This window comes from Siphateles boraxobius, unplaced genomic scaffold (assembly GCF_051911475.1).
Source record: "Siphateles boraxobius isolate OS27281-9 unplaced genomic scaffold, OSU_SipBor_1 61, whole genome shotgun sequence".
Lineage (NCBI taxonomy): Eukaryota > Metazoa > Chordata > Actinopteri > Cypriniformes > Leuciscidae > Siphateles > Siphateles boraxobius.
The window spans coordinates 1,950,999-1,967,598 of record NW_027509188.1 but is presented as its reverse complement, the minus strand read 5'-3'; the positions used below and the strand labels follow the sequence as shown (position 1 = coordinate 1,967,598).

Below are 16,600 nucleotides of genomic sequence, written 5' to 3'. Positions count from 1 at the left end.
TCAAAACGTAGATACTTACAAGCCAAAGTCACTCAGTGCTAGGGCTCTTAGAAGAGCCTTTGGGGTGTAATTCGCTGCTGTTGACACATAAGAAAGGGGAGAGAAAGTAGAAACATGTCTAAATATGAGTGAGATATATCTGTATGAATTAAAGTGCATTTAATATCGGCAATGATTTTTGATTAATCAGGATGACTGCTAGATTTATCACTTACAATAATCAGACTGCAACATATACTGAAAAAAGAGAAGAAAATAATTATTTTCATGGTATAAATTCCAAAAGTTAATAAAGGCTCTTGATTTATGAAAATGCATGAGAAGAATGCAGTAATGCATCTGATGAGAATTTACAACCTTTTTTATTATTATTTGAGTTTATTGTTAATAGAAGTAGTAGTAAAGGCCCATTCACACTGGACGCGTAACGGAAAAACGAAACGAAAAAGCGAAAAGTTCGCGTGCGAATAGTTCGTTTAAAAACCATTCACATCAGCCGCGACGCGAATTTGCGACGTTTAGAGCTTCAACATTCCAAAACTTTCGTGCCGACAGCTGAGAAAACATGGACACTTCATCGTCATCATCCAGTGAAGACGAGCTTTTCATTTTATTTAAAAGACAAAAAAGAAGGTTTTGGGTGCACCCGATCTTGCAGAACAGAGAGTCTGAATGGGAGTACGCTAACCTTGTACAGGAGCTAAAACTTTATCATGGCCGGTTCCGAACTTACTTTCGGATGTCTGTGGGACAATTTGAGGAGCTTCTTCAGACAGTGGCACCGCATCTGACGAGACAAACCACAAACTTCAGGGAACCAATCGACCCGAGCAGCGTCTGGCAGTCTGCTTAAGGTGAGCTGTCCTCTTAAAATCATCAGGGGCTATGTTTACATGCAATCAAATAACGTTAAACAATCCATTAGTAATCAGATTGAAGTCTCAATTGGAGCGAAAAGCCTTCATGTAAACACATCGATCCGGTTGGGCTCGATACGAACGAAATTTCGATCCGATTGAAAGGGGTTGATTATTTCCCGATCGAGAGAACATGTAAACACTTGATCAGATTGAAAACCGAAACCGAAAGGACTGCGCATATGCAATGAAGTCGAAATAGCGTAATGACGTATGTCACGCTGAACAAGCTGACATATAAACGAGTGTCCCCCAGTCATTCTAAAATTTTCCTGTCATTGTGTCTGTGAAGTGGAGCAGGACAACGTCCCACCAGTCCTTGTTTCAGACTCTCATCCACAGCAAGGTTATAATCGTTAACGAAAACGAACGAAAAAACGAAAACTAGGTGGGAAAAAACATTGTCGTTAACTAAAATAAAAATAAAAACGAGGCATTATAAAAAAACGATAACTAACTAAAACTGTAATGTGTGCAGGGACGTGCACAGGAATTATGAGGGGCAGTTGCTCTGACCTGAAAAAAGGGCTTCCCCTACATTCAGTTGTGCTTCTTGCTCGTATTCAGTTCTGATGGTAGGCTACGGGCAACTACGCATGATTTGTAGTATGATTGCGTAAAGGGAACAGGAATTCCGGTAGGGAACAGAATCGACTGCTAAACCCAGGGCCGATCCTGAACTCCCCCTGGGGCCCTAAGCAAAAGGGGCCCTCTACCTGACCTGTGACGCCGTGAGCTATGCAAACCATTTGCCATTGCCACACAATCACACCTGACACTTCAGTGCTCCCAATACAATCCTCCCTCCTTTAAACAAAACAGTCAAAGAATAAGTACAACAATATAGTACAGAATGAGGTTCAAACAAACAATATTTTTTGAATAGAGTATTTTCTATAGAATGTTAACATAACAAGTGAATATTAACGTAAACATAAATAAGAAGAAAATAATAAATTATAACCCTGAGCTTTGGCTTTTGGGATTAACTTTGGTTCTCTCTACAGCCTGGGTATTTTCGGCATCAGTATGATTTTTATTTATTTATTATTATGCATGTTGAAGCAATTCTTGATTTATGGTTATTATTTACTGAGGGATGTGCATCCATATTGACCAGTATGTCCAGCTAATCAACATTTTAAATTCAATATAGCCTATAAATCAATAGTCAATCAATGTCAAATTGTCAATACATTGCTTTCTATCTTGCATAATTAGTGCAGTTGTTTAGAGTTTTTAACTACACTGAGACTAGATAATCAGTTTCTTGTTTTATAAATGTGACTTTGATTGGGAGTGCCATCATTCACGTGCATGTATTGTACAGTATGTCTGGTCTCCACATATTTCTGCTTGAAAAATGCGAGTTTCATTTCGTGCACGCGCATATGAACGCACGATAACACACGCGACGCGGTTATGTTTTCCGAGCTGCAGTAAACAAACACCGTTGCACTTTGTCGTTTATCAAAAACAAACGTAATACATTTTTTTATTTTACTCTCACTTTTGTCAGGCACAAAGTGTAGGTATGTGACAAAAAAAAAAATACTAGAAAATTCATATATAATCATAACCATATGATAGATAGTAAAAATACCTTTAAAATGGTTTTTAAATGATTAAAATCGGATAATATTTAAGAAAGTTATGGAATTTTTAAATTCGGAAATTAGGGGTCATTTTTGTACCTAATTAAAACAATAAAACAATGAAAAACTGTGACCTCTTCCGCTTGACCAAACACTTCAAAATATCATAACTTCCTCATTTCTTGGTCTATTTGTATAATTCAAACACCGAAGTGTAGGTAATTAAAAGCCCAACAAGATTAAGATGACCTATTTTTAAAATGAATATATAAAATTTTATTATTTCTAATTAACCACTTCCTCTGATGAAACCGAGAGCATCAATCCACACATATCTTTCCCATATGAAATCAAAATCCTCTCAAATAAAAGCTGTATTCACATATTTATTGTATTAAACAGACAATTGGCATTGGCACATGAATTTCATTGTTTCTTAGGCCATTTCTTGACTAAATGCTGGCAAGCAATTTAAATGGTAAAATATTATTAATACATCTTAATCTACAAAGCAATTTTACTTCTGCTTACATATGTTAGAGATTAATTTACATCACAAGATCTAAAAAGACAGGGTTCAAGGTTTCATCAAAAAATACAAAATTTTATTTTAATTCCGGTTAAAAATCAGACAATTCTGTCAACAAAACGATTACTAAAATAGTTGACGATTATTTTAATAATTGATCAGTCGTCAATTACTCGTTTCAGCTCTAGGATAATGTTAGATCTTGGCATATAAAGTCTGCTGCTAATTCATACACCGACACTTCAAAGTCTACAGCATCATCATATGATTCATTCTCACCCCAATAGGCAATTACATAAGTTCCTTTTTTCTTTTTTTTCAGTTTCTCGACACGTCCTGAGAAAACAGTCTTCTCCCCAGAATCACTATCAAACCATACATGACAAATATTACGGCCCACTAAAGCACCAGAGAGAATCTCAGTCACAGCAGAAATGGAGTTTTCTTCCAACTCAGGAAACTCACTCTCGATCAGGGACACGTCTAACACTTTAAGTTTGTTTTCAATTGCTTTTCGCTCCTTTTGATCCTTCTTTTGACGCTTCAGGGCAGCCCTTCGTGATAATTCACGCCTCATCTCCACATGACTTTGCCGATTAATTTGTCTTTTCTTTCGAGCCATACCTACTGCCCAATAGATGATCTTTTCCTTTTTAGGATATTTCAGTTCATCGAGGTACTCAACTAGATGGTTTTTTTGAGCCCTCATCCTAGATGACATGAAGCATAGGGTGGCATTAGGAGCTCGGTGTTTGGCAGCACTAAACATACCCATAATTTCTTCAGAGTCAATGTTGTGTGGCCTAGCTGTTTCTGTTTCTTTCCGTAATTCATCAGTCACAACCAGTTCAAAATATCGTTTGTACTGTCTTTCTATGACAGCAGTTGTAGCAGAAAGACAGACAGACATCATACTGACAAAAGAATCTTTGTCCGATGGAAACTCTAGGAGTCTGGCTAATGTTGAGTCACACTTGTCAAGAGTGCCACCAAAAAAATCGGTATCACGAGTGAGGACACTGATTGGATCCTGTTGAGCTTCTTTGAGGGATGACAGAACATTTTTGACAATACTTATTCCTTCCAGGTGATCAACTTGCTTTTCGACGGAAGTGTAAAACTTCTTCATCCAAGGGCCTGATAATAGTTTTCCATTCAAGCCGAGGACCTGGATTTCCAACTTGGCAGTTGGGTTAATGAAGTCTTTGTGCAAGCCTGACAGCAATCCACCACATGAGACGGTCCCAGTTCTCAAAAACTTCTCAAACAGTTCATAATGCTCTATGTATTTGCCACATAGGTGAAAAAGTACATGGAGACGATTCCCGCGATAACGGGGTAACAAGCCACGGGGCAAATTGACATCTTCAAGAAAAGTAGTGAAACCCTTTGGGTCTCCTTTCCCATCCTTATAACGAAGTTTGTTCATTTGGAGGACAATGTTTGCTGCCATACAGTCTTTACCAAATACATGTCCCTTAGAAGTCTCCAATGTCTTCAATGCAGCCCGACATGAACTGGCAATGGTGTCGATGGGATGAAGGTGGCAGTTAAGCTCATTAAGAGGTTTGCCCCACGACTCTGAAATTCTCTGGATTGCAGCGTGGTTTACAACTGCGCGGTCTGTCATAACATTTGAAATGTTGATGATAATAGATTTACGGCAGTCTTGGTAATCACAGGAATATAAAACTGAATAAACATTAGCCAGTTCATCAATAGAACTTGTCACATGTTCAGCATAGTCTTCTGCAGTGCCACCGGGTAACTGATCGATGGCTACTACAAAGCACTTTGTTTTAGTTGTAAGATGTATGCTATTTATATGAACACCTTCCTGTGTTGTTGAGTCAAATCCTAATGTAAGGTTCTCGGTAGTCATTGCCACTTCAGCGGTTTGTAGGTCCGATATCACACCAAGCTCTCGGGCCATCTGCTCGACAGTATTTCTGTGGGGAACAGCAGTAATCTCTACTCCAAATCGCATAGCAAACCTTCTGATGAGTACTGGTATATTCTTAGTAGGAACTTGGTTGATTATTGAATCATACACCATCTGTCTCATATCTAATGAGAAGGTTTTCTCATCTTTCTTAGTTTTTTTCTCCACAACAGACGCTTCATTAGTAATGGATTCTTTAAGACAGAGTGTTTCATTCTCTAAGTACCTTATCTCGTCATCTTTCTCCGTTAACAAGTTTGAGAGTCTAGTATGGTCATTCTCATTACGTTTTTTACTAATGGTAGTAAGACGCCTGTTCTTGTTGGACTGCTTCAATCTCCGGTGCTTCTTTATCAGTCTGGCCAACTTAAATTTAGTTTCCTCTAGTTCAATAGCCCATTTTGTGGTTTTCAGTTTATGTCGAATAATCCTAATTGTAGATTTTTTCCTCTCTATGATTTCATCTTTCCTTTTAAGACACTGGTTCAGGTACTTCTCCCTCTTATGCGGTCTCAGCTGCTTTCTTAACAACTTCATCTCTATAGCATGCTTTTGCTTCATTTCACTTCTAGATTTTGCCATGAATTCCAGTCTTCTCCTCATTTTGAGTTTTCGTGGAGTCAAGACATCTCCCCTTAGCTGTGGAAGGGTGATCGATTCAGGGCTCAAGGCTGAGGGTGAAGGTGTATTCTCAACTGATGATGTAGGTTCTAACTGTGGAGAGGTGGGTTTGTCACTCATAGAGGTAGGAGGATCAGTCTTGGAACTAGTGGAATGATGTACAGGGAAAACTTCATTGCAGATCTCCTTAAATTTGTCCATCTCTGCATCACGAGAGAGGTTCTTAAATCTGTGTAATGATCTGGACACAAGGGACACAACTTGATGCTGTAGAATTGAGATTCCAGGAATTTTGTTGCTTACATCCCGGACAACATTTGTCCAAGAATGGTCATTAGAGATGAATTAGAGTAACACGTGACCATTCTTTAGCTCCTCATGATTAGCTGGTACAGCAGTGAAATGTTCCATCAAATACTGACGAGACAGGCCAGGCTGAGGAGAAAACGATCCCCGCTTTGACTTTTTCTTAGGTGGCATGATGGTATAACTTAGGGGGAAAAAAGAAGTTATTTAATTTATATCCAATTTAATTCATGAATATTGAATGTCGTTCCAAAATCGCTCATCTAGAAGAAATTTCTATTTTGTTGTTGTGGAAATATAAATATGCAAACACTAGGGGTGGAACGGTACATCGGATCGGTGTGTGTGTGTGTGTGTGAGTGGGTGAGTGTGTGTGTGTGTGTGTGTGTGTGTGTGTGTGTGTGTGTGTGTGTGTGTGTGTGTGAGTGAGTGAGTGGGTGTGGGTGTGGGTGTGTGTGTGTGTGTGTGTGTGTGTGTGTGTGTGTGAGTGAGTGAGTGAGTGAGTGAGTGAGTGAGTGAGTGAGTGAGTGGGTGTGTGTGTGTGTGTGAGTGAGTGGGTGAGTTTGTGTGTGTGTGTGTGTGTGTGAGGTGAGTGGGTGAGATAAATGCCTAATACATTTTTGTTTTGCACCAAAATCGTACCGAACCATGATGTCTGAACCGTACCGTGACTTCTGTGTACCGTTCCACCACTAGTAAACACCACAGGACCTACTCCAGTTTTTCAGTATAATTTAAAATAAATATATATTAAGATTACTATTCCATAATTCTATTTATTTCAGTGAAAAACGACTCACCTTGGATGATATGGACGTAAAGTTATTTTCCCACCACTGGCATCGTTTCATCAAGAAGTAAAAATATTAGTAAAAATACCTACAAAATAGACAATTATTTATTTCTCATAAGTAATATTAATTGATGATTATGTTATTTATCATTTACAAATCAATAAATGCATCGCATGTATGTTGAATTTTGTTTAAGAATAAACATCAGTAGGCCAAAGAAATTCATTCTCACAACACACAGCTATGAGGCCTTCAAGTACTACAGAGATTTGGTTGTTTTTTCTGCTTTGATTTACTTTTGAAAAAAAAGAAGACATTTCAGTAATTGTGCAAATAATTAAATTTTACCAACTCTGTGCAGAATAATACAGCACACATGGGCTGAAATGTTTGTAAGATTCGGCCAATCAGCTTGCTAGAAACGGGTCACATGACCTGGCAGGCAGCCAGAAGCACAGTTGTTCCTAAACAAATCTATAACCATCCATGGCATTTATTTATATATTTGACGAAATCATGCCAATAATGTAATCTAGAAATTCTAAACCTTCGTTTTGTATGATTACTTTGAAAAATACTGCACGGATCAATGAAAACTGGGAGAAGTTTTGGAAGCCAATATGATCGAATGGCCGATTCTGCTTTTGACAACAACGTCACTTGCGGATCGTAAAAAAACACATGCGAATGTTACAATCAATCCCAAACTTCACCTAATTCAAGTTAAATGTATAATCTATCAAAAGTATTGGGTTTGAAACAAAAAAATACTCACCTTCATAGCGGATTTTGATGCCAAACTTGAGAGAAATTTTGCTTTGCTTATAACTTTCTTCTTACTACAGCCATCTTGGAAATTTGAACGTGAGAATCAACGTGATGACGTAATTTACGTCACTAGTATATGGGCTTTAGAGGTATTCACAAAGCAAAGATACGACATATTTCCTAAGTCACCAACGCGTCTGGCGCTGATTACCTTCTGGGAACACAGCCGCGGGAACAAAGCGCTCGTGCGTATATAGGTCAGTTTGTCACATACCTACAAAGTGATGCAAGAGATGCACTGCCTGCCCAGCTAGGTTAGCAAGACCGAAAAACATCAAACTTTGCTGACATCAAACTTAGAGAGGAGATAACACAAGTTTACCTGATTTTTGTTCCCGCAATTCACTCTCATGGGTTTTTTCTTCTTCATCTTTTCGTGACCAGAAGGATAGTTTCGCTTCATTTTGTCAAGGATGTTGTACACATTAATTGACACGCTATGACACGAGATGGAGGCGGGGCCTTAAGTAATTTGTGGGGTCTTACGCACCGGTCGCGTGCAGCGCTGCAGCCACGTAAACAGTTTGCCCTTCCCTTACTGACTTTCACTTTCGGTGCACGAATGGAAGTGAATGAGGCTTTGCGATTTAAAATAAATAAATAAAAAATGTATCTAGGCCTATGTGAAATTCTGCAGCCATTGTACGATTTTTATTATTTTTTTCTCGGAAGGGCAACCTGAGTCGAGAAGGGCATATGGGCAGTTGCCCGGGCAACCTGAGCAACCCCCCTGTGCACGTCCCTGAATGTGTGTTTGGCAAAACTAACTAAAATAAAATAAAATAATAGAGTAAATGTCCTTAGTTTTCGTCCTTGTCAATGTCTTTCATTTTAACGCTATTTAAAACACGCAGTGTATTCGTTCAGCTGCATTTCCTTTCCCTGCTCTCCCTCCGTCTCTCTGTCACATGCACGCGCGCACACACACACACACACACACACAGCCCCTCCCCTCCGTGCACACCGCGTCTCCATCAAAACGAGGGTTCGACGTTGAAAGCAAGTTTGCGAAAGGTTGGTATCTCGTGAACACCTTTACACAATCACACATTAAAAAGTGGTGCAAAAATATTTTTAATTCTGAATACATTATTGTCTGTGTGTTAATGTCGACCCGAGAAGCGATTGCGCCTTCTTTAGAAAGTTAACTAGTCGCAAATTTGAGGTAAAATGCACTTGGGTTGTTGATGTCAAATATATAAGCTGTGATTCAAATATTAAATAATGTTATGTCATTATTCAATACAGATGAGTAGCCGGTCCGACATTAATTTTATGGCCCGCGTCATGCAAAAGATGAATGCACTTTTTATTTTATTTTTAGTTCAAAGGTTGTGCGAATGTTAGACAGTGTGCCTTATATGTAGCCTATATGTTTAATACCGCGGAGTCGGACGCTTTGGATAATCCGTGGGTCAATTAATAAAAAATAACATTTATCATCGTCATTGCGATGTGTGTGGAATGTTTAATGTAGCTTTATATAGCTACTTGATATCTCCGAAATGTAACCATTAACTTGATAAGCGCAACAAATAGCGAAACAAGCGGTAAAGCTGTCAGTTTGTGTGTGCTAGGCAGAGCTCGTGCATTCAGAGCTGCGCACTTTCAATTGCGTAATTTAAATATCACACTTTAATTATTTATAGCTCATAACTTATAAAAAATAAAATAAAACAAGGTGTTATTACTATATGACAAATGATAGACAGCTATACAGCGCGCGAGAACTGAATTGAGCTCTCTTTCGCGTCTGAATGGACAAATACACAGCATTATGTATAAATGTCCGTTTAGGTGAGTATTCATGTAAACACAGTCAGTTATGTCTTTACAGAACATACAGTTGTGAGAATATCGGATGTGCATCAGTGCAATTGGATCTGCACTCGGTCTTAAAGTGACAGTGCGTAATAAACCTAATGCCGTCTGTGCACTTAATATCAATCAAACAACAAAATAAAAAGAGAAAAGAATTCACTGCTCTTTAATGAGAAATAGCCTGTATTTGCTCAATGATTTTCTCCATGTATTTTGAGTTTTTTAATACTCTTGAGTATTATTTTTGTTTTAATACATTTTTAATCTACTTTTTTGTTCCACATTTTTTTTTTTTTTTTTTTATATTCAGTATTACTTTAAATCGGACAAAGACTAGCAATACTTACCTTGCAAGGAGGTTTTTAATACTCTGTTTGGGTATGAACTCTTTTTTTGTGCTTAATTTTAATAATTAATATTGCTAGAAAACTGTTAATCCACTTTTTTGTTCCAGATTTTGTTTCACGTTCAGTATTAGCCTACTTTAAATAGGACAAAGACTAGCAAGACTTACCTAGCAAGATAGGCAATACACAATATTTCTTACTTATTTAGAAATGCAGTTTATGTCGTCTTTAGTCTATTTGCTATTTAGTTTTTTTTCCTGGCACACGTCACTTACACATTTTGCACTTTACTGCGGAGTCTTGTGCAGACTGTTTACATATTTGTGCCCATATGTACATTTTATGTACTGGTTTTATTGTTGAATAGATATTTCTAAAATTGTATGATGTTTTCGTTGAGTTATTATTACACAATTCTTTTTCTGACCTTTTTGAATCTTGCCCCTGACAAATAACCCAAAATCCAAAAAAAGACTAAAACTAACATTAAAACTAATAAAAATAAACTAAAACTAAGCATTTTCAAAAAAATAAAAACTAAACTAAACTAGCAAACCCGCTTTAAAAACTAATTAAAACTTAACTGAATTTGAAAACAAAAATTCAAAACGAAATAAAAATAAAAACTAATGAAAAATGCAAAACTATAATAACCTTGATCCACAGACGACTGGTTTTGGGCATTTAAATTTTTTTTTATATATTTGTAGCTTGTGACACGCACATCAACCCGATCACATGTTTAGCATTTATGTAAACACTAAGTACGGATTCATTGATCGGAATGAATCCAGTCCGATTGAAACAAAAGTTGTGCATGTAAACGTGGCCTGATTGTCATGTTCAAGTGTTGATATCACAATGTTTTCAGTTGAGTCACAATGTGACGGCAAAACATTCACTTTCCATAGTCACGGACACAGTAGTCTTTTTTTTTTTTTTTTTTTTACCATTTTTAGCTCAAAAGGTTGTTATCGTTGGACATTTCGTTTACAGAAAAGAAACCCATTCATATGGCCCGTTTCAATATGTGGGAAATGTGAGTTGTCCAGGCTATAAATAGGCTACTGTCTAAGATAAGAAAAGTCTCGGTTACGTATGTAACCCTCGTTCCCTGAGTAGGGAACGGAGACGTTTCGTCGGATGATGACGAATGGGGTTTTGCTTAGAACACCTATCGACTTTGAGTATTACCAAACGAGCCAATGGCAAAGAAATTCCATGGGTCTGCGGAATTTGCATAGCGTATCTCCGCCCCACCTCGTGGGTATAAAAGGAGGACGCCGGCAACATGCAGATGTTTCTTCGCTGAGGAGCCAAGACTGAGCTCAGGCGATACCCGCGGTAAAGCGGAAAGTGGCAGGCATACGTAACGTCTCTGTTCCCTACTCAGGGGACGAGGGTTACATACGTAACCGAGACGTTCCCTTTCGTTGTCACTCCGAGTTATGTCGGATGACGACGAATGGGGTTACCAGTCTAATCACGCCACTCGGCTGTCTTCCAGTGCCCTGCGTAAATCTGAGATCCTTGTCCTGAGACTGGCACGGACGAAGGACTCCTATTTAGCACAGGAATACCAAGGTACACTGGGGAGCATATCCCATAGCTTAGAGGAAATATGCAATTATTGCCAACCCAGAGGGGGGGACTTAGAAAAATGTATGCCCCCTGATTCAAATACCCTGGGATATAAATCGCCCTCAGTGAAAGAAGCTTCCCCTGGGACCATAGAAGGATCTGGCGAGCCAGCTTGTATTACGGGCGCGAACGCAGACCCCCCTGATGGTTTATATAAGAGACCAACGATGTGTTGTCTGATCGGACAAGAACATGGTGACCTCTCTGGTCTGGGAGGAAGTGTTTCAGAGCCTGAAACACCGCTATCATTTCTAGACAATTTATGTGCCAATGAAGATGATGGTCCTGCCACAGACCCTGGGCCGAGCGACCACTCATGATCGCCCCCCAGCCTGTGAGAGAGGCGTCCGTTGTTAGTGTTACACGACGACACGGAGCCCCCAACACAGGACCTAGGGTCAGGAACCAAGGTTCTTTCCACATAGCCAGAGCACAGAGCCACCGTGCGTGACCCTGATCTTGCGGAGCGGGTTTCCTCTCGGGGAGAACCCCTTGGACCTGAGCCACCACTGCAGTGGTCTCATGTACAGCAGGCCGCAAGATATAACGTTGGACGCAGCTGCCATTAGACCCAGAATTCTCTGATACTCTTTTACAGTGAGTGACTGGCCTAGCTTTGCCTGTTTGACAGTTAAGAGAATCGAAGGTATACGAGCAGGAGACAAACGTGCCTGCATCGTCGTCGAATTCCAAACCACGCCCAGAAAGGTGGTCCTCTGTACTGGAGAAAGCACACTCTTCTTGGCGTTGAGCCTCAATCCTAACTTCTTTATATGGGCGAGAACGACATCTCGATGCCGAATTGCCTGATGCTCCGATTGAGCCAGAATCAACCAATCGTCGATATAGTTTAAAATGCGGATGCCCTGGAGTCGCAGCGGAGCCAGGGCTGCATCCATACATTTCGTGAAAGTTCGGGGAGACAGTGCTAGGCCGAAAGGAAGAACCCGATATTGGTAGGCTTCGCCCCCGAAAGCGAACCTCAGGAACTTCCTGTGTTGTGGAAGGATGGAAATGTGGAAGTATGCGTCCTTTAGATCTATCGTGACAAACCAGTCCTCGGACCTGATCTGTGACACGATCTGCTTGAGAGTCAGCATCTTGAACTTGAGCTTCCCTACTGAGCGATTTAATAGGCGCAGATCTAAAATTGGACGCAACCCCCCATCCTTTTTCGGAACGATGAAATATCGGCTGTAATAACCCAACTCTCTGCTGGGAGGAAGAACTCGTTCTATAGCCCCCTTCAGCAGCAGAGTTTTCACCTCCTGTTCCATAACCAGAGCCTGCTCGGGGTCCACCACTGTGGGAAGAACCCCTCTGAAGCGTGGCGGGCGTGATCTGAACTGAATCGCGTAACCGTGCTCGATAGTCTGCAGGACCCAATGAGATACATTTGGAAGGCTTTTCCACTCTGCCAAAAATTCTACTAAGGGTACCAGTCTCTCGAGACTGGCCTCTGGAATATTTTGAGTGGCAGACGCAGTGCCCTGTAACGGCGCACCGGCTGGGAACAACCGGTCTAACCGCACCACACCGCTTCTCGGAGCGAGCGAGCGTCCCTCGGGAAAGCGCTCGCTGGGACCATCTACGCCCCGGCACGCAGGCGGGGTTGGCAGAACGGGCCCCTGAGGGCACCGAGAGAGAACGGGCGCCGTGTACTGCGACGAACACCTTTCTCTCTTGGTGGGGACCACCCTCAGTACCCTGAAGTTTGTGGCGTCAGGGCTTCTTCGACGAAGCCTTCCTGGCGACAATAACCGTCCTCAAATCGGTTTTGCCACTGGAAGGCCTCGACTGAGAGCGCCGCGCCTCGGCCCAGTCTTGCTGGGGAGGAGCGCGAGACGCGACGCTCCTTTTCTGTTGCGCCCTGTGCGAGGAGCTACTCGACGGCCGGGGCTGCTCTTTCCGCCCAGCAGCCCCGGGGACATGCACCCTGAGGGGGAGGAACTTCTGGAGTGCCGCCGCCTGCTTCTTCTCTTCTTGAAACCTCTCGATGACCGTATTTACCGAGTCACCGAAGAGGCCAGCGGTCGACAGCGGGGCGTCCAGAAGGAAGGATTTCCCTTTCTCCTTCATGTTGGAAAGATTTAGCCATAAGTGCCTCTCCGTTGCCACCAGGGCTGCCATAGAACGGCCTACTGATCTGGCCGTCTCCTTGGTGGCACGGAGAGAGAGATCGACTGCCTGACGTAACTCTCTCAATACATCCGCACTCAATTCCTGCCCCTCACTAATATCTTTCAACAGATCAGCTTGATAGGCTTGAAGAATCGACATAGTGTGTAAACAGGATGCTGCCTGTCCAGCCGCCGAGTAAGCTTTGCCCACCAGAGCCGAAGTGTTTCTTAGTGGTCTGGTGGGCAACGCCGGTGTCTTGAAGGACGATGCCGTGTCAGGAGAAAGGTGACTCGCCAACACTTCCTCAGCCTTAGGCATTGCCCCATAGCCATAAGATTTCGCCTCAGAAATATTAGAATATAACGATGTTTGTTGTGTGAATATTCTGGATGAAACCGGTCTTTTCCATGATCTCGAAACCTCGGTGTGGAGATCAGGAAAGAATGGCAGACACCGGCGTAGAGGTGCAGCGCGAGATGGCAAAAATCTCTCATCCAGCTTGCTCTCAGATCTAGACTCCTGTCTATCAGCTGGCCACTCAATGCTTAATTTTTCAACTGCACGAGTTAATACCTCTATAAGCTCCTCACTAGCAGGAGACTGAAGTGACGAGTCCCGAGTCTCTGCAGTATCCACACTTTCAACGTCCAGTTCCTCAGAACTGGATAGCTGAAGTGATGGTGCCTCAGCCCGGGCGGAAGAAACCGCAGCGCGTGCTTCCAAACCCGGATATGAGGCGCTGGATCTACCAGGTAAGGGCAGAGATAGGGCAGAGCCCGTCTCCATCCCCGCTGATAGATCCATCTGCGAGCCCCACGATTGACGCTTCCGCTGTGCCTCGGCAGCAGCGGGACCCGAACCGCGGGGAGAGCGCAGCGAACCATTCTTCTCGAATAGGGCTCGGCGGGAGCGGAGCGTTTTCATGGACAAACGCTCGCAATGCACACAATCAGCTCCCTCGAGTCCCTCGTGGGCAGGGATGAACACACTTTCTGAACTGCTGTTCGCTCGCCATTATATATATATATATATATATATGTGTGTGTATATCATCTTTTTATATAGTTTTTTTAAATGTGAAAAACTCCTGCCTAGCAACTTCTAGGGACAGACAAAAACACTTGAGAGACAGACTGATATGATTTCACACACAGAGCGCTTGCTGAAGACTCAGAAGCTGACGCGCTTGTGTTTTGGGGTGCTTATAGTTTCCTGGTCGATGACGTCACCCGCCTATGACGGTCCGTCTCGCCATTGGACTGATTTCATAAGTGCTACATGACGCACTCACACAGGGGCGTTCCCAAAGCGTTGTCATGCAGCTCGAGTTCCCTGATAGGGAACTAATTTAATTTAGTTATTGAAATGAATAAAAAGCCTTCATTCTCCTATGTTTTACTGAACATAGCACATACCGAACTGTACTGAAACTGCGACCCTAAAACCGTAATAAAAACCAGAACCGTGAATAATCTGAACCAAAACACCCCTACTGTACACAACGATTACTATAAGGACATTTAAAATACATACCTATTGTGAATTTCTGCTTTTTGTTTGCATTCCTTTTCTTGGTTTTATCCTTGTTTTTGCTGGATTTACGGGGTGCAGGGGATGAAGAGGATTCATATGAGGTTGATGATACACAGGAGGACGATGAGTCAACTTTGCAATGTTATTTTTTCCTCAGCACTTTTCCTCTTCTCTTTGCCTTTTTTCCCCTTTCTGTATGAAGGTCATCTTCCGTACTGGAAGACTGTGATACAGCATCATCCAATTTGGATTTGCAGGGAGCTCCCATCATGTCTTCCTTTGCTGACAAGGCTGATAAGGAATACATCATATTAAGATTACATCTAATTTCTTCCACGTTTACCAGCTTTGATGGCATTGTTTAATGTAAATATTCTGCTACCTTTGTTAACGAAAACCACAAGATCTAACTTTAAAACAAAAACAAGAACAGATAGGCCTCAGACTACAGTACACTGTACACTTTTATGCCAGGATATGTTATAATGTAGACTCTGTAAGCCTTCCACAGTTAAAAGTTAATTAATATCACTTTTGAAACACTTGTATGAGATGAAGATTCCTCATGCCAGTGGCTTGACATGTGAAAAGCTATTCTTAATGTGCAAGAGGCGGAAGTGTTATGACCATATAATGCTGTACAGTAACAATTATTAGCAGACACATTTATTCAAAGCAAATTAAAAATGAGGAACATCAAACAATTTCTGATAAGAGCCAACAGAATTTGTAGTACACATTACTAAATACAGGGATTAAAGTGAAAAAAATTCTTCTGACTGAAATTTTTTTCAGGCCAAGTCATATTCCTTTAACTTTATTTAAATAGTCGAGACCAATAGCGTTTTAAGGGTAGATGTTTTAAACCACTTTAATATTGCCTGTTTGCATATTTTAAAAGCTATTTTAATCTATGAAATTTTTTTAATTAGCTTGACAAATAATCAACCATCTACATAACTCTTCACTGCATGTTTTTTATTTATCTTATAAGACCAAACAATGCTAAACTATATTAATATATAGTTTGTTCCATGGCAAATCGTTTTGGCTGAGGGCAAAGTGAAGTTTCATAACTTTATATATTTAGGCTATTGAACTTTAACTTTGTAGCCTATTTTAAGAGCTGACTAATGTTTGACTGAATTGTTTGATTTATTTCTCATTGTATAGCTTCTTGTAGCCTGGCCTATTAGGCTACTTATACTTTTATACTGGATATTATTGATCATTAAAACTGACATTTAACAAAAAGAGACAGGGTTGTGTAATGTTATATATTTATTCTAAACTAACCCATATACATAAAGATAACCGGAGCAGCCAGAGCGTGCTGAGTGACGCGATCAAGAACGCACTGTTCTGTTTGCAGAATAACCGGACTTGCGTCCTCGGGAATTGTTCTCCCGAGTCGAACTTGGCAAGTCCGAAGTTTGCGTACTTGGTATTGAGAAACGGCCAATATTGACCCGCGTTCTGTTTTCTATCATGCGTCATAGACTCGCTGCGATTGGCTATATGCACGCATAACTTCCGCCTTTGACGCAAGGCTGCTCTTCCGTTTCCGGTTGCGGAGATTTAAAGCGGAGGAAAACGGGATTATGG

The 16,600-nt window shown here is 41.1% G+C and overlaps 1 protein-coding gene across 2 annotated transcripts; it reads right to left on the bottom strand.

Annotated features, from left to right (window-relative positions):
* Positions 1-2,848: 2,848 nt before the first annotated feature.
* On the bottom strand, positions 2,849-6,787 carry LOC143718589 (uncharacterized). 2 transcript variants are annotated; one of them, XM_077209605.1, is made up of 3 exons: positions 6,711-6,787; positions 5,210-6,094; positions 2,849-4,990 (listed from the first exon to the last, which is right to left on the bottom strand). In XM_077209605.1, exons 2-3 carry the CDS (start codon positions 5,803-5,805, stop codon positions 3,226-3,228), a joined length of 2,361 nt encoding a protein of 786 aa, XP_077065720.1. In that variant the 5' UTR covers positions 5,806-6,094; positions 6,711-6,787; the 3' UTR covers positions 2,849-3,225. The 2 variants fall into 2 exon arrangements, with proteins under 2 accessions (XP_077065720.1, XP_077065719.1); XM_077209604.1 differs by having other exon boundaries at positions 2,853-6,094; positions 6,711-6,786.
* Positions 6,788-16,600: the final 9,813 nt, after the last annotated feature.